The 25,525-nt window shown below is 33.1% G+C and overlaps 2 protein-coding genes across 2 annotated transcripts in view; one reads left to right on the forward strand and one right to left on the reverse strand.

The window, feature by feature from the left end:
• LOC132760461 (peroxisomal targeting signal 1 receptor-like) overlaps positions 1–23,560 on the forward strand; it is a gene marked incomplete at its 5' end in the record, with an annotated part of 39,451 nt that extends 15,891 nt beyond the window's left edge. The window contains 5 exons of the mRNA XM_060752436.1: positions 16,115–16,185; positions 16,965–17,150; positions 17,538–17,706; positions 20,922–21,079; positions 22,179–23,560. Coding sequence (XP_060608419.1) covers positions 16,115–16,185; positions 16,965–17,150; positions 17,538–17,706; positions 20,922–21,079; positions 22,179–22,386 — 792 coding nt within the window. The remainder of the gene's footprint in view (positions 1–16,114; positions 16,186–16,964; positions 17,151–17,537; positions 17,707–20,921; positions 21,080–22,178) is intronic.
• On the reverse strand, positions 11,382–13,080 carry LOC132760500 (uncharacterized). The gene is made up of 2 exons (XM_060752491.1): positions 13,047–13,080; positions 11,382–12,860 (listed from the first exon to the last, which is right to left on the reverse strand). The coding sequence occupies exons 1-2, from the start codon at positions 13,061–13,063 to the stop codon at positions 11,510–11,512; spliced, it is 1,368 nt and encodes a 455-aa protein (XP_060608474.1). The 5' UTR covers positions 13,064–13,080; the 3' UTR covers positions 11,382–11,509.
• Positions 23,561–25,525: the final 1,965 nt, after the last annotated feature.

Consider the following 25,525-nt stretch of genomic DNA (forward strand, 5'->3'; position numbering starts at 1 on the left):
GATTTTTCTATTTAAGAAGGACTTTTTTATAAATTTCAAAAGGTATGAGGTGGTTTTTCCCCGGAATTTTTTTAAATCTTTTGTTTCTTTGGTAATATGGATAAAATAAATTTGTGGTGATTTTAATGGTCTTCAAAAAACATTTTATCAGTTGACCCCAAACCTTTTAAGAAAATTTGAAACCCTTGGTCTTGGAATGATGTTTTAAAAAGGTTTAGGTATATTGTTGAAAGGAAAGGTTGTTAATTGGTTTTTTCCCTAAAGGGTTATTTGGGGTTCCCAAAGGGTCTATTTTTGGGACCGTTTTATTTTTAATTGATGTAAATGATATGCAGGCTGTTGTTAAAAATAAACTTCTTCTTTATGCAGATGATTCTGTTATTCTTGTTGCAGGTAAAAATGGGTCACCTTTTGAAAAAAAACTGACAGATGAACTACATTCTGTCAGGCAATGTTTAATTGACAATAAAATTTCCCTTCACTTAGGCAAAACAGAGACAATATTATTGTATTATTATTATTTTAACATAATGTTAAAAACAGGTTTATCTCTTCATGTCAGTTGTAAAGGGACTGATATACAGTCAACTTCTAATGTCAAATATCTAGGTGCAACACTTGATCAGTCTTTCTCCGGTGAAGCAATGGCAAGTTCTATTATTTAAAATGCCAATGCAAGATTAAAGTTTCTGTATAGTAAACGTGATTATCTCACATTTCACTCTAAAAAACTTCTGGTTATGACCCTCATATAATGTCATTTTGATTATGCATGTTGTTTCTGGTTTCCCGGGGTTACTTAATACTGGAAGGATAAACTCCAAGTCACACAAAATAAATTAATAAGATTTGTTCTAAATCTTGGTTATAGGTCACATATTGATAATTTTAAATTGGCTACCTGTCCAGAAAAGAGTTGTTGTAATGCTTTTAAAATAAAACATGGACTTGCCCCTGATTATATGGGAGAAAACTTTATTCCATTAGATTCTGTTCATACTTACAGGACCAGGTCAAGTGAAAGTGGTTGTTATATGCTACCTAAGGTCAAAGATTTCGGATCAAAGTCTTTTGCTTACAATGGATGTTTATTGTGGAATAAACTACCCTCTTCTATTAGGATGGAATCAAAATTGTACAATTTTAAATTATCTGTTAAAACATTTACTTAATGGTTAGTTATCTCTTTTAAGGGTGTCTATCCTCTAGTCTTAATATTTATTATTTTTTATTTATTTATTTTAATTTGGTCATTTTATGTATACTATTGTCTTTCTTCAATTTAAAACTGTGATAAGTCATTTTCATGCCTCTCTTTGTAAAAACCATCAGTATCTAAGGACCACAATGGAAATAAGAGATTAAGTTCTCTTTCTTGTGTTATCCTTGGTATGATGTTTTTGATATGATTCATTTCTTATACATTGATATTTGTTTTTATTGTTTTATCATGTATTGGTTATGTTTTTATCATGTTATTACTGATAACTGAAATCTATCTATCTACCTATCTACCTATCTACCTCCCTACCTACTTGAGATTATTTCAGTTGAAGAAGCTAGCTTACTAAAGGTCAGTGTTTGTACACATACACCTTGATTGTGATTAGCTTAAATTGGGACTTAAACCAAAAACATTGTTAAGACCTTTACAGTGTGTATATCCTATAAAATGCATAGATTCTACATTTTGAATTGCCTAATAAATGCACTATTGAAACATTCCGGCATAACGGATATACTCAGTACTTTAGCAATGTCAATTTGAATCTTGTTAGGGAAGATGAAATATTTAATATGAAAGTGCTACGTATATGAAAAGGTTTTATTGCTATGAAAGTGCGTGTCTAAAATATTATAAAAGGTGAGTGGTCATCATATTTTATATTAATTTTCATATTTGATCGTGAAGAACACACTTAAGTAAGTTATTTTTCATAATTTAAGCATTAAATCACTGGTAATTGCCTCAGTATTCCCCTTTCAAACTCCGGTATCACACAGATGCTAACTGTTATGCAGGTCCGATCTCAAACCGCAAGTGACGTAGAGATATCCCTATGTAAATTGTTGATAGTTCATGATAACGATATAAAGCTGTGTTTGTCGAAATACGATTTGAATTTACGTACATATTGTGTATGAACTATATAGAAAATCATTAACATCATGATCCATTAACAGCCACCAACAAATCACTTTTTATCTCCAAAAACGACTACAAACTTGACAGTTCTTGTATGATGTTCATCTTATAAAGTGAGTTAATTAAGCAAATATAAACACTAATTACATGATTAAATATCCAACATAAGAGCTTATGTTATTATATGTTTTAAGCTCACCTGTCACAAAGTGACAAGGTGAGCTTTTGTGATCGCTTTTCGTCCGTCGTCCGTCCGTTCGTCCGTCCGTCGTCCATCCATCCGTAAGTTTTTACTTTAAATGACATCTCCTCATAAACCACTAAGGCAATTTCATCCAAACTTCACAGGAATGTTCCTTTGGCGGTCACCTTTAAATTGTTCAAAGAATTTAATTCCATACAGAACTCTGGTTGCCATGGCAACCGAAAGAAAAAACTTAAAATACTCTCTTAAAAAACCCCAAGAGCTAGAGCTTAGATATTTGGCATGAAACATCTTCTAATGAGTGTCTACCAAGTTTGTTCAAATAAAAGCCCAGGGGTCAAAATTGGCCCCGCCCCAGGGGGTCTTTGATTTTCCTATATGCATATAGTAAAAACTTAATAAATCTTCTTTTAAAGAACCCAAAGAGCTAGAGCTAAGATATTTGGCATGAAACATCTTCTAATGAGTGTCTACCAAGTTTGTTCAAATAAAAGCCCAGGGGTCAAAATTGGCCCCGCCCAAGGGGGTCTTTGATTTTCCTATATGCATATAGTAAAACTTAAAAAATCTTCTTAAAAAAAACCCAATGAGCTAGAGCTTAGATGTTTAGCATGAAACATCTTCTTATGTGTGTCTACCAAGTTTGTTCAAATTAAAGCCCTTGGGTTAAAATTGGCCCTGCCAAGGGGGCGGGGCGGAAGGAGGGGGGTAGATTGTTGTTTTTCATTATATGTTAGTAGTAAAAATTTAACATCGTGAAACATCTTCTAATGGGTGTCTACCAAGTTTGTTCAAATAAAAGCCCTGGGGTTTAAACTGGCCCCGCTCCGGGTGCCTTTATACAGGTGAGCGACCTCAGGGCCATCATGGCCCTCTTGTTTATATTCGTATTTACAATAATTTTGCTTGTCTTAAAAAGTTACCCCGTACTTCACTTCAGTGTTTGTTATATTTTCTGGTCCTTTGTGATCATTGATGCCAGTACTATTAAGTGTTGAGAATTGAGTACCACTCAAGCCGGTGCTAGGGGACGTGAGGCATGTTGCACTTTTTCATTATCCCTCATGTACAGACTCAATCAAACTGAGTCTGCAATTCTTATGTTATTTTGTTGTGATTAATGCTTCCGAGGGATCACTTTGTTTCCAGAATTTTGTACTTCACAACAGTAGGTGTCAAGTGCCGTGTGGCAGCCGTAAAAAGTTGCCCCGTACTTCACTCCAGTGTTTGTTATATTTTCTGGTCCTTCGGGATCATTGATGCCAGCACTATTAAGTGTTGAGACTTGAGTACCGCTCAAGCCGGTGCTAGGGGGTGTGAATGATGTTGCACTTATTCATTATCTCTCACGTACAGACTCAATCAAACCTAGTCTGCGAGTCTGTGATTAATGCGTCCGAGCCAGAATTTTGACTTAACTGCATTCTTTGCTGTTTGATAACTCAGTTTTTTATTACCTTGACTATTCTTAGAATAGGGAGGGAGACGTATTGTACTCACCTAGGCATCCGCATACTTCGTACGTCATACTTTGTTAAAGTTTTACTTGCAAGCTGGTATCTCAAAAACTACTGAAGGGAATGGGTTGAAACTTCACATACTCATTTAAGAGCAAAATAGTCCAGCACGCTGTCCAGTAATTTTGATATTGAAACCTCACAGACTTGCATTGGATCTTGATCTGGATTCAAAGAAGGACAAGTTGATTACACAAAAGTAGGGTGGGGTCATTTTAATAATTTCTGTAAAGTTTGTAGTAAAAAAGAGGACATAAAATTGACATCACTCAGTCAGCGCAGCTTAAAATTCAGACAATATTACCTCCTTATGAAATACAAGTGAATGTTTAGATCAAGATTGTTGAAAAACATACCAAGAATAAGCTTCAACAACTTAAAGCTTGGATCTGATGTAATTTTTATTTGAAATAATTATAACTTACATATGTATTTTTATTTCAGGTCGGGGGAGGAAAATGCATGGTTGACAGATTTTGAAGACACAAAGCTATATAAGTTAATGCATTCAGTTGGTTTACTTAGTATTTAAAAAGTCAGTCTAGCACTCGAAGTGATTTGAATCTGCCGCCATCCAATTTACATGTCTTTTACACTAACAGTATTCTTTACTATTTTAGATAAATACTGTGAATTCATTAAGTTTTCTCTACATGAAATTTCGTGGTTTTGTAAAAAAAGAAGGAAATTTTCCTGTTTTTTGAATTTGTGGATTGTCTTTGCAAAAAAGTAAAATGCAAATGATGTTATACAAAAAATAAATCTTTAAGTCCATTAATAAAATTTTGGTAGATTTTATATTCATGGATAGACCTGTCCACAACAAGTTAACAACATAGATAAATACCCCACAAACTGATTTTGAAAGAAGTCTGGTTTTTATCTCCAATACTTATTATTGATAAGGACAAGCTATGCCAAACTAATCCAGTGAAAGATAGTAAATTTTCATTGTTATCCTCCACAGGAATACAAGTTTGAAGAAAACTACCCATTAATAAATCACCCAGATCCTTTCCAAGCTGGTCTTGAGAAGTTGAAACAAGAGGATATACCAAATGCTGTATTGTTGTTTGAAGCTGCTGTGAAAAAAGATGAAAGTCATGCTGAGGTAATGTGAACTTGAAATATTTTTATAAGTTTTAAGATCAGTTATTTGGAGTATATATTCACCCTTGCATTGTGGTTAGCTCAACGCCTAATAATTATTTTGCAAAAATAAAAGTCATTCTGTAATGTAAAATTGAAATGTTTTTAAGGGAAATCTACTGACCTGGTAAAAAACACCTCAAAACATAAAACTTTAATTTCTTGCATAATTCAATTAAGACACTTAAGATAGAAAAGTCTGCAAAAGATCATAAAGAAATATAAAGTAGAATTGAAGTTTGAAAAAAATTTTTTATCCTGGTTTGAGAAATTAGCAGTGCAACACTTTTAATTATTTGGTCATTTTGTATGAATAAAATGGTTAATTGGGGAAAAAATAAATGATTGAATGATCTTAGATTTTTAGCTCACCTGTCACAAAGTGACAATGTGAGCATTTGTGAGGGCTTTTCGTCCTGCGTCATGCTGTGCGTCTGTCCGTCATCCGTTAACTTTTACTTGAAATAAATCTCCTAATAAACCGCTAAGCCAATTAAAAAAAACAAAACTTAAAAGTCTTCTTTTAAAAAACACAAAGAACTAAAGCTTAGACATTTGGCATGAAACATCTTCTAGTGAGTGTTTACTATGTTTGTTCAAATAAAAGCCCTTGGGCCAAAATTGGTCACCACTCAGGGGGGTCATTAATTTTTCTTTAAAGTATAGTAAAAACTGAAAAATCGTCATTAAAAAACCAAAAGGGCTAGGACTAAGATATTAAGCATGATAAATCTTCTAATGAGTTTTATCAAGTTTGCTCAAATAAAAGCTACGGGCTCAAAATTGGCCCCGCACCGGGGGGTCATTGAATTTCCTTATATGTATATAGTAGAAACTTAAAAAAATCTACATTTAAAAAAACCAAAAAGATAGCGCTATGATATTTGGCATGAAACATCTATTAGTGGGTGTTAACCAAGCTTGTTCAAATAAAGTCCTCGGTTCAAAATTATTCTTGTTCATGAGATGTTTTATATGCAGGTGAGTGATTTCAGGGCCATCATGGCCCTGTTGTAAAAATAACATATCTCTCAGGGGAAAAGTGCATATTAGAAACCCGCGAACTGAAATTACACCCAAGGTGGAGCTCTATAACCTGTACAGTGTTTTGTGTTTAAGCGACATGGGGACATGGTGAGGTTTTGTGATCGTTTTTCTTCCTGTGTCCGGCCGGCGTCCCTCCGTCCGTAAACTTTACTTTAAACCACATCTCCCCATAATCCGCTTTAGAAGCCAATTTCATCCAGAAACTTAAATAATCTTCTTTTGAAAACCCCAATGAGCTTAGATGTTAAGCATGAAACATCTTCTAATTAATGTGTGTCTACCGAAAACTCAAATTAACAAGTATTCTGACTCAGGTGACCTATTTAGGGCCACCATGACCCTCTTGTTATGATACTTTGTAGAAATGTTCACCACCATTTAATGTATTCCTTCATACATAGGCTAATCCAGTTCAAAGGTCAAGATTACACTTAGAGCTAATTTCTATGCATACCTTTTAGGCCCACATATACATCAAAAGCTTTTAACAAGCGTATTTTGCAACAAAATTGCCCTTGTTCTTCTTTGTACATGTTGTATAATCTACTGTGTTACTAACGCAGTAGAAAATAAATCTTTCAGCATGGTCACGTGTCACAGTCTAAAGGTTCAGAAAAATCTCTGGATCCAGTAGGCCAGGGGTCATATATAAATGTTTGTTAATGTGCAGACCCTAATCATATATTAAGATCAAGTTTTGATTGACATGTTGATCATTAAATATAGGGTTTACGCATGTTTATCCGTGTTATAACTTCTGCAGAGTCCTGAGGAACGGTTGGTACCCCAGCCTGGTAGGGCGAGGGCTCCAACAGTTCCGAAGGACTCTGCAGACTTTATAACACGAAATAAACTTGCGTTGACGCTATTATAGCATACAATTTTAAAACAGATTCATGATGTTGGTTTAATACAAAACACATACATTAAATTGTTGTGTTTGGACGGTATTTATCCAATTCTACATGTTTGATGAATGGATTAATTTTTCCGGGGCCAACATCTTGGGAAATACAATTGCTCAGAACGGTACGAAATTTCGATTTTTAATTGATTTAACAAAGCTTAACATTTGAGATTTATTAACTCAAGTAAAAAACCCATTAAATTACTCTACCCAAGACATAACCCTAGAAATTCCTAGAATTATTTCAGATTGAGGGTAGGAAAAAAAATCAGTAACATCAGAATCTATTTTATTTTCAAGCACACAAGTTTATAAAAAAAAATCAGGCACTAAGCATTATTCTCTCAAAGAAATATAAAGAGCATTTATTAATGTAAACATCAATAAAACAATATTTTCTCACATTCATTTTGTGTTAAATTGTTTTGTAAGTTAATCTTAAACTGAATGACATATATTTGTTTACATTGACAACTGTCCATTTCTTAGAAAGGGCGACAACCAAGATTAGCTGCGATGTCTATATGCCGTTTTTCGGGAATAGTTACTTGAATGCTGCTCGCCGTTATACAATTGAGGCCCTCGAATCAATAATTTCAATATAATAAGAGCACATGACTCTTTGGCAAACAAGGCCAAATCGTCAATTTTTTTGTTTGTTTACTGGACCCTGCGCATAGGTAAAACCAGGCTATAACAAGAGCGCGTGACTATGTTAACACATGGTTTTTGTCCCCATATAACATGGGCACAAAGGGGGAAAATAGCCAATTTTATGCTATAATATATTATATGATTAACCAATTGTAACTTTTATAATCACAAACTATTAAAAATATCAAAATCAAAGTAATTTATTTGTTTCCCTGTTTTTTTTATGTGATATTGATTCCATGTGCTCCGGATCACAGGTCGCAATATTGTCCTGTACCATCATATAGCACTAGGAAAATCGAATGAAAGAATTCCGTAGTATAATAAAAGAAGGTATATCTCATTGGCGGAAAAGCGAACTGTTCATATTCAGAGCAAAAATGTTAAACTATCAACATTTTGAAGTGTCACTCCGATTTCTTTCAACTAGTAATTTTGAAATATTAGGAGGACAGTAGGTTTTCTGTTATCTTCTGGAGGTGTGCTGCTTAAAGCCATCAATTGTTCACTATTATCTTAGATACTTGGTTTTTGTATGAACCCGACTTTATGCATTCTGGGGTCGAGGTAATGACTAAAGAGGATTTTAGAATAAAATTTTATTTCATTCATGCACAGAAGTATAAAAAAGCCATTAAATGAAAATGAATATTACACTAGTGTCATCACAATGTAACATGACATCATTGTGTTATTCAAACATCAAAATAGGCTATATATTAGCATTGCACTACATGTATATGTGCGTTGATTAAAAGAATGATTCTTTTTTACTGTATACCATTTTTATGCTTTCGAAGGGAGAGCATATTGTCGCCACCTTGTCCGTCTGTCTGTTTGTCCGCACATCCGTCTGTCCGTCCGTTGTCTAGTCTGGAGCTTAACTTGAAAACCATTGGAGATAATTTGTTTAAACTTCATACAGTGGTAGAGGGCATTGAGGAGAAGTGCAGTGTCAAAGAACCATAACTCTATTTTGCCCCGTTTTTGAATTATCTCCCCTTATAGATAAATCTTGTCCGGGACATAACTCTAAAAGTATAAGAGATATCAACATGAAACTTTGTAGGTAAATAGATCTAAATGGGTAGATGTGCAGTGCACAATAACCACAACTCTTTTTTGCCTAATTTTGGAGTTATTGCCCTTTGTTAATTTTAACACTTTGAACTTTGTCCGGAACATAACTCGAAAACTATAAGAAACATTGTAGGTGGATAGATCTCATTGAGTAAAAGTGCAGTGCAAAAGAACCATAACTCTGTTAAGCCTCATTTTTGAATTATCTCCCCTTTTAGGAAAATCTTTTCCAGGACATAGCTGTAAAACTAGAAGGGATATCAGCATGAAACTTTGTAGGTAGATATATCTCATTGTGTAGATGTGCAGTGCACAAGAATCACAACTCTGCCTTGCCTAATTTTGGAATAAATGCCCTTTGTTTATTTTTACTTTTTGAACTTTGTCTTGGACATTACTATAAAATTATCAGAGATATCAACATGAAACTTTGTAGGTAGATAGATCTCATTGAGTAAAAGTGCATTTCAAAAAAAAAAAAACATAACTCTGTTTTGCCCAATTTTTGAATTATCTCTCCTTTTAAAAAAATCTTGTCGGGGAATAATTCTAAAACTACAAGAGATATTAACATGAATCTTTGTAGGTAGATGGGTCTCACAGGGTAGATGTGCAGTGCTTAAGAACTTGAACTCTGCCTTGCCTAATTTTGGAATAAATGCCCTTTGTTTATTTTTACTTTTTGAACTTTGTCTTGGACATTACTATAAAATTATCAGAGATATCAACATGAAACTTTGTAGGTAGATAGATCTCATTGAGTAAAAGTGCATTTCAAAAAAAAAAAACATAACTCTGTTTTGCCCAATTTTTGAATTATCTCTCCTTTTAAAAAAATCTTGTCGGGGAATAATTCTAAAACTACAAGAGATATTAACATGAATCTTTGTAGGTAGATGGGTCTCACAGGGTAGATGTGCAGTGCTTAAGAACTTGAACTCCGCCTTGCCAAATTTTGTAGTTATTGCCCTTTGTTCATTTTTACATTTTGAACTTTGTCCGGGACATAACTTGGAAACCATAAGAGGTATCAACAAGAAACTTTGTAGGTTGATAGATCACATTGATTAGAAGTGCAGTGCGAAGAACAGTAACTCTGCCTTGCCTTATTTTGGAATTATTGCACTTACAACTTTTTCCAGGGACATGACTCTGAAACTACAAGAGGTGTACTTTCCTGTGTCCAAAACCTATTCGGAGAGCGAGCATCACCGGGCTCAAACCGGGCTCTTGTTATTTTTGGCATGTAATAAAGAAAAAATTATTATTTGTGTTTATTTCTAAATTTATAAAACTCATCAAATTAACAATACTATGCTTGCCAAACACTCTTATGATTTTTTCATATTGTTCAAACAAATCAGTTGTTTTTATGCTCCCTGAAAAACTTCGGGGGAGCATATAGTCGTCGGGTTGTTCGTCCGTGCGTGCGTCCGTCAGTCCATTTGTACGTACTTACGTCCTGAATTCGTGTCCGGCCCATATCTTTGTTATTTGAAGTCGGATTTTAAAACTATTTCACAGAAATGATCACCATATTAAGACGACGTGTCAAGCGCAACATTTGAGTCGCTACGTTGGAGGTCAAGGTCACAGCATGACCTTGAAGCAAAATTATGTCCGGTCCATAACTTCGTTATTTGAAGTCGGATTTTACAACTATTTCACAGAAATGATAACCATATTAAGACGACATGTCGCGCGCTACATTTGGGTCGCTACCTTGAAGGTCCAGCATGACCTTGCAGCAAAATCGTGTTCGGGCCATTATAAACTTCGTTATTTGAAGTTGGATTTTGCAACTATTTCACATAAAAGATCACCAAATTGAGACAATGTGTTGCACGCAACATTGGTCGCTACCTTGAACGTCAAGGTCACAGCATGACCATGCAGCAAAATCGTGTCTGGCCCATAACATTGTTATTTGAAGTCTGATTTTACAACTATATCGCAGAAATGATCACCATATTCAGACGCTGTGTCATGCACAACATTTGGGTCGCTACCTTGAAGGTCAAGGTCACAGCATGACCTTGCAGTGAAATCGTGTCCGGCCCATAACTTCGTTATTTTGAAGTTGGTTTTTAACAACTTTTTTCACAAAAAAAAGCACCAAAATTGAGACACCCATTTTCCCCCGCAACTTGGGGGCCCGCTACCTTAAAGGCCAAGGGTCACAGCTTAAATCTTGCAGCGAAAATCGTTTTCTGGCCGATAATTTTCGTTTTTTTGAAGTGGTTTTTAAAAACTATTTTCAAAAAATGATCCCCATATTGAGACGATTGTCGCGTTTCAAATTTGGGCCCGGGTTTTACGTTAAAGGGGACAAGGTCAAAGCTTTGCCTTGCAGCAAAATCAATGCCCGGGCCCAAATAAAGAGCCCTGTCGCCCGCAATTTGGGTGGGTTTTTTATTAATTTCACAGAAATACCCCATAATTGAGACAATGTGTCCCCGTGCAGTAAAGTTGTAAGTTTCTCTTTAAAAGTAAAAGGGTGCAGTGCAAACAACAGTAACTCTGCCTTGCCCAATTTGACATTATCACATTTTGAACTTTGTCTGGGATATAACTCTCAAAACTATGAAAGATTTTGTGTCCAGAACCTATTTGGGGAGCATTACCCGGTTCAACCGGCTCTTATTTTTGTAATATAACAAATAACAATTAAACCAGATGCATTCAAAAGTTGATATTCCAAAATAAATTATCACCTATAATAAATAAAACATGTTCATTGTGAGAGAAAGGCATATATTTAAAAACATGTTTATTTTTCTTTCATGACTTATTTGTTTTACTGATTATATGTCAAACACTTCTATGTTGTCATCTGGATATCTACTTTTACACATCTTTGTCATTTGTTGATTACAACAGACTAATCTAATTTTCTCCTTTCCATTATCAGCTTTTATAACCTCTCCTATCAGCTCACCATCACATGTAAACTGTAAAACATTATTGGAGCCATGTCCAGATACCAGCACACTACCTGCTTCAGTGAGATAACAACAGTTAGCCCCCTTTAATTGTTTATCATCAAATGATGTAATAACCTGACCATTGTTGTCCAGTACTATCAGTTCATTATTGTAGTCAGCAACATAAATCCTAGTAGCATCCTTACTGACAGCTAGACTGTATATGTAAGATAACAATTTATGTCCTGATTGATCCTTACCGAACTGATTAAGTTTCCTACCTGACAATGTATACATATATACTGATGTGAACCTATCTGAAATATATAAATTATTGTTTGCATATGCAAGACCGAAACATGCAAAATCAGTGTTAATCTTTTTTGTTGTTTTCATATTTCTTTCTAGAGAAATGAAATGAACTTCCTGCTTAAATGAAACAGATACTGCTACTTGTGTGTTATTAATCATACATACTTGCCATGGCTCTCCAGGTAGATCACAGTAGTCTGTGACAGTATAGTTGTAACTGTTTAACCGTTTAAGTTTTTTGTTGTCACAATCAGCTAGAATTATTGTACCATCTTTCATACAGCAGGAACTCATGATATCACAACTGTCTTTATCAGACTTAACTTTTACATTATATGATTGATTTTCTTTGATCTGAAATAAATTGTCAGCAGTCTTTGTAGGTTTCTCTGATAGTATGCCTATGGTCTTCTTTTGTTCTAACTGTGTAAGAATTGTTCTGTCAGGTTGAAACTCTATGTCTTCTACTGTACTTTTGATTTTGGCATTCTCCATATAATTGTTGGCAACATTTGCAGCATCTTCTCCCATTTTCACATAAACAAAATCTTCAGAATGACTTGTGTTTGTAGATGCTAATTTATCATTAGCTGATCTAATCCTGGACTTATTTGCTTGTAGCTGTTTTAAACCGTCTTCAATTTTGTCTTCAAGACATTTGACTTTACTTTCTATCTCATCAATAGAACTTTTCTCCAGCTTGTCAAGATGGTCATTGATTTCTTGACGGAATTTTCTGATATCAGCCAGTATTTCTGCTTTCCTCTTTAACAGCCTTTGTTTATCCTGTTTAAATCTATCTGCTTGTTTTTCAAGGGTCTTGGCTATTTCCTTGAGTTTTGTTTGAATGTCTCTCGATTCAACTTGGTAAGTATTGTTTTGGATAAATTCTGGTATGTAGAATGTGTCCTTACATATTCTGAAAAATCAGTTCAAACAGTTTATGAGGCTATGAGATGACAGAGGAGATGATATTTTATTTAGTGCTATATATTTAAGATATTCTAAGAATATTATGTAAAGTATTATATACTAAACATTCCATATATTTACTTTACAAATTTCCTTGTTTAATTAAATACTATAGATTTTTTTATTAGTTTACCTGTGATCAACTGCCATACATGTAGAACAGCCAAAATTATCCCTGGTTCTTTAACAATACTATCAATGGGGGTTTTAAAAGACTTTCCCCTTTACTCTCTCTGCCCCGGGTTTCCTTCGGGCCAAAACTTTGCGGTTCCTGGGCTTAAAATTTGGGTTTATCCAATACCTTGTGCCAGCCCAAAAACAGGCACTTTTTCTGTAACTTTGACACAATTAACACAGAAAAAAAATCGGGCCCAAAACCCCACCAATAAAAAATTTTTCACCCTTCCGTTTCCCGCCCCTTTTTTTAGCACTTGGAACATAAATTACCAAAATTTATCCGAAAGAATACCGTATCAATTTCTCGGGCCCTTTGCCTTTTGTTTTTTTCTCGCTACGCTTGGTTTGCCTAAACTATTTACAAAAAGGGAAAAAAGGATAAAAATTGTCCCCTTTAAATTTTTTTCAAAAGTTTTTTAAAATTTAAACATTGATGTACTCTTTTATTAAGATAACTGAAAGCCTTAAGAATCTTCTACATTGAACTCCTGGAAAAATATCAATGTCTTCATTGATTTAAATCCTATCCTGTTGCTAAATAATGTCTAAATGATTTGACCTACTTTTGGTTAACTTATCAAAGGTGCCCTTTTACCTCTTTGCACAAAGTCCAACTTTATCTGGTGAAACATTATCTAAACTTTATCCGTATTCAAACTTTAAGGTAAATAAATAATAAAGTGTTTACATAGGGCTGGTTTATCATTTAAATCAATAATATAACACGGAAGAAAATATCTAACTGATAAAAATACTTCACTTGAAAAGCAAGTTTACATTTACATGTATATATTAGTCCTTTGTTGTCGTATTTAGGACACATTCAAAAATGAGCTGTTGCAATATCAAAATTATTTAATTGTCAAAATTCAATTCATTAGCTTTGATTGGCTATAAGTATTTTTTTGCTATTTTTTAATACGACTTATGTGAGAGCTTGTCCATTTAAAGTTTTAATTAGACCTCATTATCAAAGGAAGGCTGATACAAATATAGGAAAGTCTTTAAATTCAGATTTAGAAATTATGCAAGTTGAAATATTTAAGTACTTTTATTTTATCTATTGAAAATGTACTGGTTTCCTAGCAGTTTCCAGTACAAAAAGTTGCCATTTTTTACACATTAGATAAGAATCTGTCACTGGATGAGTACACAACTTTGACAGAACACTGTTAGGTACCTAATTTTCCAGCATTCAATATATTTGCAGACCACACAGAAAAGGTTGGACAAGTATATTTTTTTTGACATTGCTTACTACTGGAACTGAGTTATATTCAAAATGAAAAAGGTCTTAAAAAATTGCTGTGACATTTTTTATGAATGTGAGAAAAGGTGTTAAAAATTAAAATTTCAGGCCAATATTGTTAAATTTCAGGCCCATATACCAGTAAAGTTAAGGACCAAAATGAAAGCATTAGAAGTTGCCCTCAATTATTGCTCATTAGCTTTCAAACTGGAATTTTCCAGGTTTTGCCTATTTCTATATGTTGCAAGTCCTCTAAGGTAACTTTGAACAACAGGTCAAACTTCAAATATATAAACCGCTGTACTATTTTAACTTCTGTGTTGCCTTGAAAAAAAACATCTCTTTGATTTCATAAAAGAACACAGTACTTTATCAGTCAAAATATACTGTACTGGTTGAAAATGATAAAGGGTAGCGGAAAACGGCTAGAGCCTGATAACTGCTAGAAAACCTGAGTATGGATTTTATGTTCAAAGTTCTAAAAGAGGTCAGTTACAAAAAATCATCTGTTTAAAGGTTTGACGTTTAACGTGTAACCAACCCTGAAAAGCCCTTGACTCTATTTCAATCCACTGAGAAGGTGCAGCACTTTGAAATCAGTTTTGATGGAAAAATAGTGATTTTTGGCAATTTTGAGATGTCCCTTCATTGCCATGGTAACAGGAAATTTAAGATTGAGTATGCAGTTACAAAGGCTATCGTCCAGTCATTTACTTTATAGAACTGTAAAATTTCATAGCAACCAGGGACTTCCATAGCAAATATTATCTATCTAACATTGAATTTCATAGCAAGCACTGACTTCCAATGAAACTATTTATCTTGTACAGCAACCAGTGACTTCTTATGTAACTGTTTTTTCCATTAGCAAAAGCAACCAGTAATGCTTTTACATGTGCACTATTCCAGATACGAATATGAACTTTGTGATATCAGTTTAAGATTTAGATTTTATATCTGCTTTTGTTTATAGTTTACAATAGTACCTTTTCCTTGTCATGGAGAGTATTTATATTCAGGTGAGGGATATTAAAGCTATCATGGCCCTCTTGTTTTCTAACAAATTATTAGTCCAGTCCTACATCAAATGGTACAAAAGTCTCGGTCTCGAAAAAATATTTCCAATCTCTTCATGTCAAAAAGCCTCAGTGGAGTCCCTTTAAGTATTTTAGATCAGCTTTTGGAGCATTATGGGAAATTCTATTCACCCTTGCATTACTGTTGGCGCAATGCCTGAAGACCATTTTGCTTGTAGCTTTACATCTTATTAACAACTTTCGGTATTGTTTTGAAACTTTACACATGCATTAAGGATAAAAATTGAAGATCACTGGCAAAGATCCATAACTCTAGCATGTATTGTGACTTGATTATTCCCCTTTGTGATATCTCTGTTGTTTCAGCTGAACTTTTGGTTTATATACAGATTTTAATTTAGTTTAATTGTGTAAGAAGCTATAAGCTTATAGACACACTTTCGAATCCGTTCCTGGAACCATCCTGAACAATGAGTGTAAACTTTCTTGCTCAAGAAAACAACGACTTGCCCGTGACATCGGCTAGCGATCATTTGATGGCTAGCTCGATGCTTTAACCACTTGGCCATGCCGCCTTTTTACCACAGAAAGTTGTAACAAGGTTTTTATTAATTCTGTACATGAACTAATACACAACTGTGGCAATTTTGAGAAATTAAAAATCACAAATTAATCAATAAAACAGAGAAATTTATTATGATTATGATAATTTACACCATGTTTAATTGTATATTCTAGGCATGGCAGTATCTGGGTACTACACAAGCTGAAAATGAACAAGAACCAGCAGCCATTTCTGCACTAAATAAGTATGTTTATTGTATGTTAAATTCTATATCAACTTTTAATGGAAAGGTAATTTGTCCATTTTGTTATAGGTATATGTCTGCAGTTTACCAGACTATCAGTTATTAATAGAGGAATAATGTACCGTTTTTGCATGCATTATCACCTGCAGAAGCACAAGGATGTATTAAAAGTCTGCGTCCATTAGTAAAAAGTAATGCTAACATTTAGCACATCTTTACACTGTGTTTTTATAATGCAAATAACATCACGTCAAATATATGTACAACCTTGCAATACCGGTTTTATGTAGTTCCAAAATAGAGGATATATGATAAATCATTATAATCAATCAGGACAGAGATATCATCACACATGTCAATTCTATGTCATATAGTTCATTCAAATTTATATCTGTCAATTACAATTGGGGTGAGTGACATGGTTATTACTAAGGTGTGTCAGGTGTTTATGACACACGAATACAATAAACATACAACAATAAACTCAATAAGGGGAGTTGTGGCCTAGTGGTTAAGGTGTCAGCCTCTCAACCCAGGGATCATGGGTTCAAGCTCTAATCAGGTCACCACCATGTTTCTTCATAAACATCAGTACTGGTTGGTTCCAGGAAATGGACTTGAAAGTGATTTATATAAGTTGCAAGAACTTGTTTCACAAGCGAGCTTAAATAAATATGTTTAAACAAAGTAAACTCAATCATGACTGTTGTCTTTCAGTTCTAAGACAAATGAGCAAATATTGAGTAAAGATTATTATTTTATTTTTATAACTATTTCAGATGTTTAGAACTCGATCCAGGTAACCTCGTAGCGTTGATGTCACTGGCAGTCAGTTATACAAACGAGTCACTGGCTTCACACGCTTGTCATACACTCAAACTCTGGCTGAAAAACAACCCAAAATATGCACACCTGGTACCAGAGCCAGTAGATGCTCAACCTAGAGTATCATCATATGTTTCCAGGTATAATACTGTTTTTATCAGACATTTTTATAATTTCCTTAATCCATCCCCATAAATGCAGGAATAAACTTTTCAGTCTGCCTCTCAAATAGGAGTGTGTTTTGTTGATGGAAGGCATGGGTAGGGAATTGAGGTTGGTGGTCGAGTGGGGTTCAAACCTACTAAGGCTGCTCATTAAAAGGTAGAAAATATATATTTCACGTTAAATAGCCATTTTAATGATTAAAGGGGACAAAGTTAGTTAGCAGCCAGTTAGTAGAGTTGGTAGACCAGCAAGATTATTTATATTTTTTCATAGAAAATGTATGACATCAGCTTAATATATAACAAGTAGTCTTGTTACCTTTGAATAAGTTTGAGTAATATAGTGGCCTGTTTTTGTTACAGTCATGAACATAAGCAGATACAGGATCTTTACATCAATGCAGCACGTACAGTGTCTCAGGGTGAGATAGACGCGGACGTACAGAGTGGTCTCGGAGTTTTGTTCAACTTGAGTGGAGAATACGATAAAGCGGTAGATTGTTTCTCAGCTGCGTTACAAGTCAAACCAAAGGTATTTGTAACATTTGATGTGTACAAGTTTAGTTAATGTTTTAGCCTTGAACTTTTAATGGGTATTAAGCTATATCTTAATATATTTTTATAAAATTTATCAAATGTCAAATTTTATTGTTTCTATAATATGATGGTCGATTTTCAAAAGAGATATAAAATAGTACTGCCATTTTTAGCTCGACTATTCGAAGAATATGAGAGCTATTGTAGTCGCCCTGGCGTCGGCGTCCACGTCGGCGTCTGCGTTGGTTAAAGTTTTTTGTAAAGTCAAATATCTCACTTATTACTTGAGATATTCAATTGATACTTACAATACTTATTTATAGTAACAAGGTACATGAGATTGACAAGTTGGATAACTCTGCCTACAATATTGACAGAATTATGCCCCTTTTTAACTTAGAAATTTTGGTTAAAGTTTTTTATAAAGTCAAATATCTCAATTATTGCTTGAGATATTCAATTGAAACTTACCATTCTTATTTATAGTAACAAGGTACATCAGATTGACAAGTTGGATAACTCTGCCTACAATATTGACAGAATTATGCCCCTTTTTATGCCCCCACAATGTGGGAGCATATAGCGTTGTACTTGTCCGTCCGTCCGTCAGTCCGTCCGTACGTCCCGAAATCTTGTGAACGCAACTCCTCTTAAACCGGATGGCAGATTTTGCTTAAACTTACAGGGATGAACAACCTTAATGTGTAGATGGTAGTAAAGGAAGGAATTTTCGCTGCGACCAAATATAACAGAATTATGGCCCTTTGTTGATTTTTTCACTAGATACTATCTAGAAATTTTGTGAACGCAACTCCTCTTAAACCGCATGGCAGATTTTGTTTAAACTTACAGGGATAAACAACCTTAATGTGTAGATGGGAGTAAAGGAAGGAATTTTTGCTGCAACCAAATTTAACAGAATTATGGCCCTTTGTTGATTTTTTCACTATATACTATGTAGAAATTTTGTGAACGCAACTGCTCTTAAACTGCATGATAGATTTTGCTTAAACTTACAGGGATGAACAAACTTAAGGTGAAGATGGTAGTAAAGGAAGGAATTTTTGCTGCGACCAAATTTTACAGAATTATGGCCCTTTGTTGATTTTTTCACTATATACTATGTAGAAATTTTGTGAATGCAACTCCTCTTAAACCGGATGGCAGATTTTGCTTAAACTTTCAGGGATTAATAACCTTAATGTGTAGATGGTAGTAAAGTAGGAATTTTTGCTGCGACCAAATTTAACAGAATTATGGCCCTTTGTTGATTTTTTCATTATATACTCTTAAACCGGGTATAGCAGATTTTGCTTAAACTTCCAGGGATTAACAACCTTAATGTGTAGATGGTAGTAAAAGTAGGAATTTTTGCTGCGACCAAATTTAACAGAATTATGGCCCTTTATTGATTTTTAGTTTTCAACTTGTGGCACATGTAGTCCAAAAAATATTTGACCTAGAGTCATAAGATTGACAGAACAGTGGCGTGTGGGGGCATCCGTGTCCTATGGACACATTTCTAGTTAACTTAGAAATTTTGGTTAAAGTTTTTTGTAAAGTCAAATATCTCAATTATTGCTTGAGATATTCAATTGAAACTTACAATTCTTATTTATAGTAACAAGGTACATCAGATTGACAAGTTGGATATCTCTGCCTACAATATTGATAGAATTATGCCCCTTTGGAACTTAGAAATTTTAGTTAAAGTTTTTTTGTAAAGTCAAATATCTCAATTTTTGCTTGAGATATTCAATTGAAATTTAAAATAGTTTTTTATAGTAACAATGTACATCAGTTTGCAAATTGCGTAACTCTGCCTGCAATATTTGCAGAATTATTTGCCCCTTTGAAACTTAGAAATTTTGGTTAAAGGTTACAGGTCTTTAAAAATATTTACTTGAAACTTTACACATGCACTTAGGGTCTAAATTGGAGGGTCATTTTTGTATGTCACTGACCAAGTTCCATAACTCTATCTTGCATTAAGGCTGATTCATATCCCCTTTTCTACTTAGTCTCTTGGTTAATGTTTACATGCAAGTTTTACATATCTCAATAACTATTAAAGATATTTATTTAAAATTTCACATATGCATTTAGGGTCATAATTGTAGATCACGGACAAAGATCCATAATTCTATCTTGCATTAAGGCTGATTTTTCTCCCCTTTTTTAACTTAGAAATTCATGGTAAAGTTTTGCTTGTAAGCTGTTATCTCAATAACTACTGAAGGGTTTGTGCCTTTTTTGGGACAATTTTATGCATTCATAATAATAAAGCAGTGATTTACTTGATAAAACATCTTAATAACAAGCCTAATTACCTTTTCTGTCAAATTTGAGTATGAATAGGTAATTAGTATTATTATACTCAATAAAACACCCTTGTGACATTACTTTCCGAATAGTCAAGCCAATACTGTATAATTAGACTCTCTCTTAGGCCTATAACATGAATTTATAAAAAAAATTTAGCCCTTTTGTGAACTAAAAAAATTTAACATTATCAAGGCTCTTTTACTATCAAGCACTTGGAATAGTCGAGCGTGCTGTCCTACTGACAGCTCTTGTTATTTCATACAGGCATTTTGGAAGTTAACTTTAAAAAAAATTCAAGCATGATTTCTTGTAACATATATATAACTTAATACACTTTAAAGGGAAATGGTGACCTCAAATGTACCTTTACCACTATGTATTGATAATAATAATGGGCTATAAATATAAGATGACACTGGCTTGACTTAACTGTGTAAACAAGAAATTTGAGAATTTTAAATAGCAATAAACTTTAATAGATGTGGTAAGTGATGGTTGTAAAAGAGGAATGCTATAATTGTTCTGATCAAAGACACACGGTTAATTGTTAGAAAAGAAGAAAATTAAAAATAGTCTATAGTTAATGTTATAATTGTTTCTATCATAAACACCTTGTAACTTGTTAACAGAGAAGAAACCTACTTAGTCTGATATTGTTTTCTTATCGGTCTAGAGTGTAAATTAGTATCCCTTAACACGTTTGGGTAATATATGTTACCTTAGGGACCAAAGTAGACCATAGATAGTACTGTTGGCTCTTCAATTAATACATATTTTGACAATTTCCCTATATGATAATTGGTCTTATTAGTATGTAACGTTTTGGTATGTTACTCATATGATAGCTGTGGTAAATATATTAACATTTTTGTACGTCTTTTCTAGGATGCGTTGCTATGGAACAAACTGGGGGCAACGTTAGCTAATGGTAGTCGTAGCGAGGAGGCTATAGACGCGTACCATAATGCATTGCATCTATCTCCCGGCTTTATACGATCACGATATAACCTTGGTATAGCATGCATAAACCTAGGGGCTCACAGGTATGATATTTGCAGCTTTCCAACAGAAATCATATAGAAGTGAAAACAAAATTAAACATGAAAATATGATGATGAAAGATTTGATATTATCTCATTTTACCGCAGAGATCGAAAGTTCTACTCTTCCGCTTATAATTATGAGTAGAATTTAATAGAACTTGATGCAGGACGAGTAGAAAAATAATGCCTGCACATTGGATTTAAAAGCTACTTGTCCTGCAGAATGAGTGCCTCTGAAAATAATTTCGATGCCTGTTAACAATTGATCAAGGTAAAGAGATAGCCTGTCTGAGGACTGCAATACAAATTTAATGCCTTTATTTTATAAGTTAGTCTAATACCACCAGTCGTATATAATAACAAAATTGCTGTCTCACGTACTTGTAAACAAAATTGCCAGTTTTTGGGAATCAAATTTGCAGCAAACAGAAGCAATTGGTAAGACCAAATCTCACCACAGAAGCTTATTGTGTGACAGCACTATGAAAATCCAAACAAAAAACAACCTGTGTTTATATAATCATGTATGCAGTTATAGCAGAAGTATACAATGTGAATTTTAACATGTATTTTGAAATATCATCTAGTATGATAATTAAAAGTAATAAATTACTATAGTAACTGCATGAAGTCACATTTGATTACCAATTAAAAGAACAGAAAAAATCTATTTATTCATTTATAGTTTGAAATTTTGTAAATATACTTGTTCAGATGTGTTTATACATTCCTAACTCAGTTACTTTATCAATGGCTGACATTTCTATATTTTATTGTTTGTTTATTTTAAATACATATAGATGTATCCCCCAGAATTAAATATGAATATAAAATATACATTGTATATATGAAATAAAGATATAAAATTTAGTTTAGTTTTTGGTTAAATTCAAATACGTGTGTCTCTTTTTTAATTAAACAATAACATAAAATATATCAAAAATAGGTTTTGGGAAATGCAGAATATAAATTACGTTAAAAGTTTTATACTTTTATTTCTGTAAGCGCTTTAAATGCTTTTAAATATCTTCAGGTATTAACAGTATATATATTGTAAAAATAATATATGTATATTAAATTGAGTTCCATTATTTATCAGGGAGGCGGTGGAGCATTTTCTAGCTGCGTTAAGTATGCAGAAACAGAGTCACGGAATGAAGGACCCGCAGTCTGTGATGTCACAGAATATCTGGAGCACATTACGTATGGCCATCTCCCTCATGGGGAGGCCGGAACTTTATCAATACTGTGATAATAAAGACGTTGACGGACTTAATAACGAGTTCGGATTGAATTTAAACTCTTGATGGAGTTCAAATGATGGAAAGTGTATTGATGTTTCAGTGGATAAAAATTTAAATGGCTCAAATTTATCACAGGCACGGCAGTTTGGTTGTGATGAACACTGTGGTTTCAACTCGCCTCACAGGGGAACATACTTCCATACAATTATCAGGGGAGGAGATTTCTGTACAGATAAAAGTAGTTCTAGTTTACAAAATGATAAAAACGCTCAGATTAATAGCGATTTAGATGCTGATTTAAATGGGATAAGAGGAAATGTTGAAAATGGAAGAAAGAGCTCTGATAACAAGAAAAGTGAAGAGAAATATGCAACAGTATCTAAACCACAAGAGATTATTGTTCATGAGACTAGTTTAAATGTTCCGACAAAGCTAAATGGTAACAGGTCGGGAGTTAATTATCAATCAAGAAGTGATTATGCAAAACTATGTGATATTGTTGTGGTAAAGGGAGGTAAATCTGTAGAGAATGTTAACAAATGTGTGACTAGTAATAATAATTGTTCTGAAGAGATTAGTGATTGCCTGCCAGGTGTTCTTAAATTGATATTTGATTAACAAGTAATAAACATATCATTATGATTATGAATTGATTGTTTTGTTTGTTATTGTATTTTGAAATAATTAATTGATTTAGGAAAGGTGTAAATGTGTATTTTGATTGATGTTAATTGGCTATTTTTTGTCTATCACTGTTAGTTAACTGTTATAATGTATATATGTTTTGACTGGTAGCTTTACAAAAGTTTGTTACCTACCTACATTAGATGGAACTATGTTACCTAATTGAATGGCATCAGTGTCAGATTCTCTGAAGCTTTTATTAGATTTTAATACTTTTCACAATGAGCCCTTCACCTTGAGACCTGACTTATCTTAGATATATAGTATGTAGGTACATTAATGTTGACTTGACACTTTGGGAGAGTTGCAGGTCAATAAGTTAAAGGTCAAGGGCACTTATTCTAAATTTCGACTTTTCTACTTTTCTCCAGTTTTGTTATGTAGTAAGAGTGTTTAAAGTAAATTTTATATTTAAATCATGTAACTCATTTAATTATCAATTTTAGCATCACTTTTCAAATGAAAAATGTGGAAGTATTTGATAAATTCTTGTAAAAAAGCGCCAGAAAAATTGTATATTTAAAGCAGCATGCCTCTAGGTTCATACTTATTTTCATGAAAATTTTAAAAATGTATTTAAAAGTAAAATATTATGAAGTGAACTAAGAAAGTAATTTGCACATTAAAATAGGCAAGATCTTACAAATTAGTTTTTGTTGTTGTTTTTTTTTTGACAATTATTAAAATTTTTGGTTTATGTGGTTAAATTGAACTCTCATTAAAACTTATGTCTAGATTTTATTTGTCAGTTAAAATTGAAATAGTTTTGTACTCTAAATATTTTTGTTTGTTTTAATTATCCCTGTGATTTTATTTGTTGATGATCAATCCTAAAGTGAGAAGTAAGTCCCCTTTAAAATGCAAATAGTTTTTTTGTAATCAGATAATTTTTGCAGGTTTTTATATGCTTGCCAAATTGAGCATTTTACTATAAACTTTTTTATGGAAACAAACTTAATCCATATACATTATTGAAAAAGGAGTAACATTCTGGAAAGTTGTAATGTCTTGGAAGCATTGAAAACAACACAAAATCATAAAAGATTATTTTTTTTACAATGTACACCATTCAAACTCACAGGACACCTTGTTTATAACTTAGCGCATACCAATTAAATTGTCATGCTTTTAATCTTAAAAACTCTGTTTTTAATTCAAAGGGAGATCATTATTGCATACTAAAATTCTTTAAACAAAACAATATAGTGGTTGTTGTGAGTGCACATTTATCCTGGCTCACCATTCCTCTATACTTATATGAGGTCTAAGGACATACATGTAAGTATGTTGTCATGGCAACCAGCATTTTAAATAGAGTCAAGAAAGTTCATCTGCTGAAAAAAAACTCTTTTTTTGTTGTTGTGTGTATGTGTGTGTATGAATTTTGAATTCAGAAAGAATTGGTTTTTATTTCTACTGTCAGATTTGCTCATGCAATTTTGTGGCATTGGTTTTGTTCACCTGGTTATAATTATGTTAATTTTAAATGATTTTGTTTAATAGCTTCAGTCTACACATTATTTTGGTTTTGTACATGCATTTAGAAGTTCTGTGTCATAAAGGGTGAAAAGGAAACTTTTTTGACATTTTTAGGGCTTTGTGCGACATGGCTGTAACTCATATGACATAAAGAGTTACATAATGTTTGCACCATGCCGACGAATTTTGTTATTCAAGCTCATTTGCTGTTGAAGATTTGTCATTTTTTCTGTTAAAATAATACAATACAATCTCTATATATAGACATATATATATATATATTAGAATATTTTTATTTTTTGGACAAGGCATGTGTTTTTCTGTCATGTTGATATAGTTTAGCACTGTTCTTTTTAACAATAAAATTTGTGAAATTAATCATGGCTAATTTGTGAAATTAATCATGGCTAATTTGTGAAATTAATCATGGCTAATTTGTGAAATTAATCATGGCTAATTTGTGAAATTAATCATGGCATAGTAAATTTAAAACAAGAGTTTTACTTTTTTCCATCAGTTTTTACATTCCTGATTGCACATGGTTTAATATGTGTTGTCTCCTTTGTTATTATGAAAGTCGCAGAAGATTCTTGATTATCATTTTGAAAGGAGCTCAGCTGACGTTCAAAAACCTAAAAACTTAATATTTGAAAATCTTACATAATCAAATAGACAACTTAAAACAGAAAATATGTAATAACATAAAGAAATATACATGTTCTTGAAATTAAATTAAAAAAAAAAAATATTTAGTGGGATTTAAACTGATTGTATTGCATATTTTAGGTGATTTTGCACAATAAAAATTATTATTCTTGAAGAAAACAAAACAAAAAAAACAAGAGTGATTGAACACACTGCATACAAGTTACTGGTATAAACCTACATCAAATGATGTAAAAAATCTCGAAAATAATATTTCCAGTACCATTGTTACAAAAAAAAACCTTAGTTGAGTTTTTTTTTATCAAAGATTATTCATTAAGAATACTTGATATTTTGTTAAAGAATTAATAACTACGCGCCATTTGACAAAAGA

Source organism: Ruditapes philippinarum, unplaced genomic scaffold (genome assembly GCF_026571515.1).
Source record: "Ruditapes philippinarum isolate M1 unplaced genomic scaffold, ASM2657151v2 ctg2401_1_1_1_1, whole genome shotgun sequence".
Lineage (NCBI taxonomy): Eukaryota > Metazoa > Mollusca > Bivalvia > Venerida > Veneridae > Ruditapes > Ruditapes philippinarum.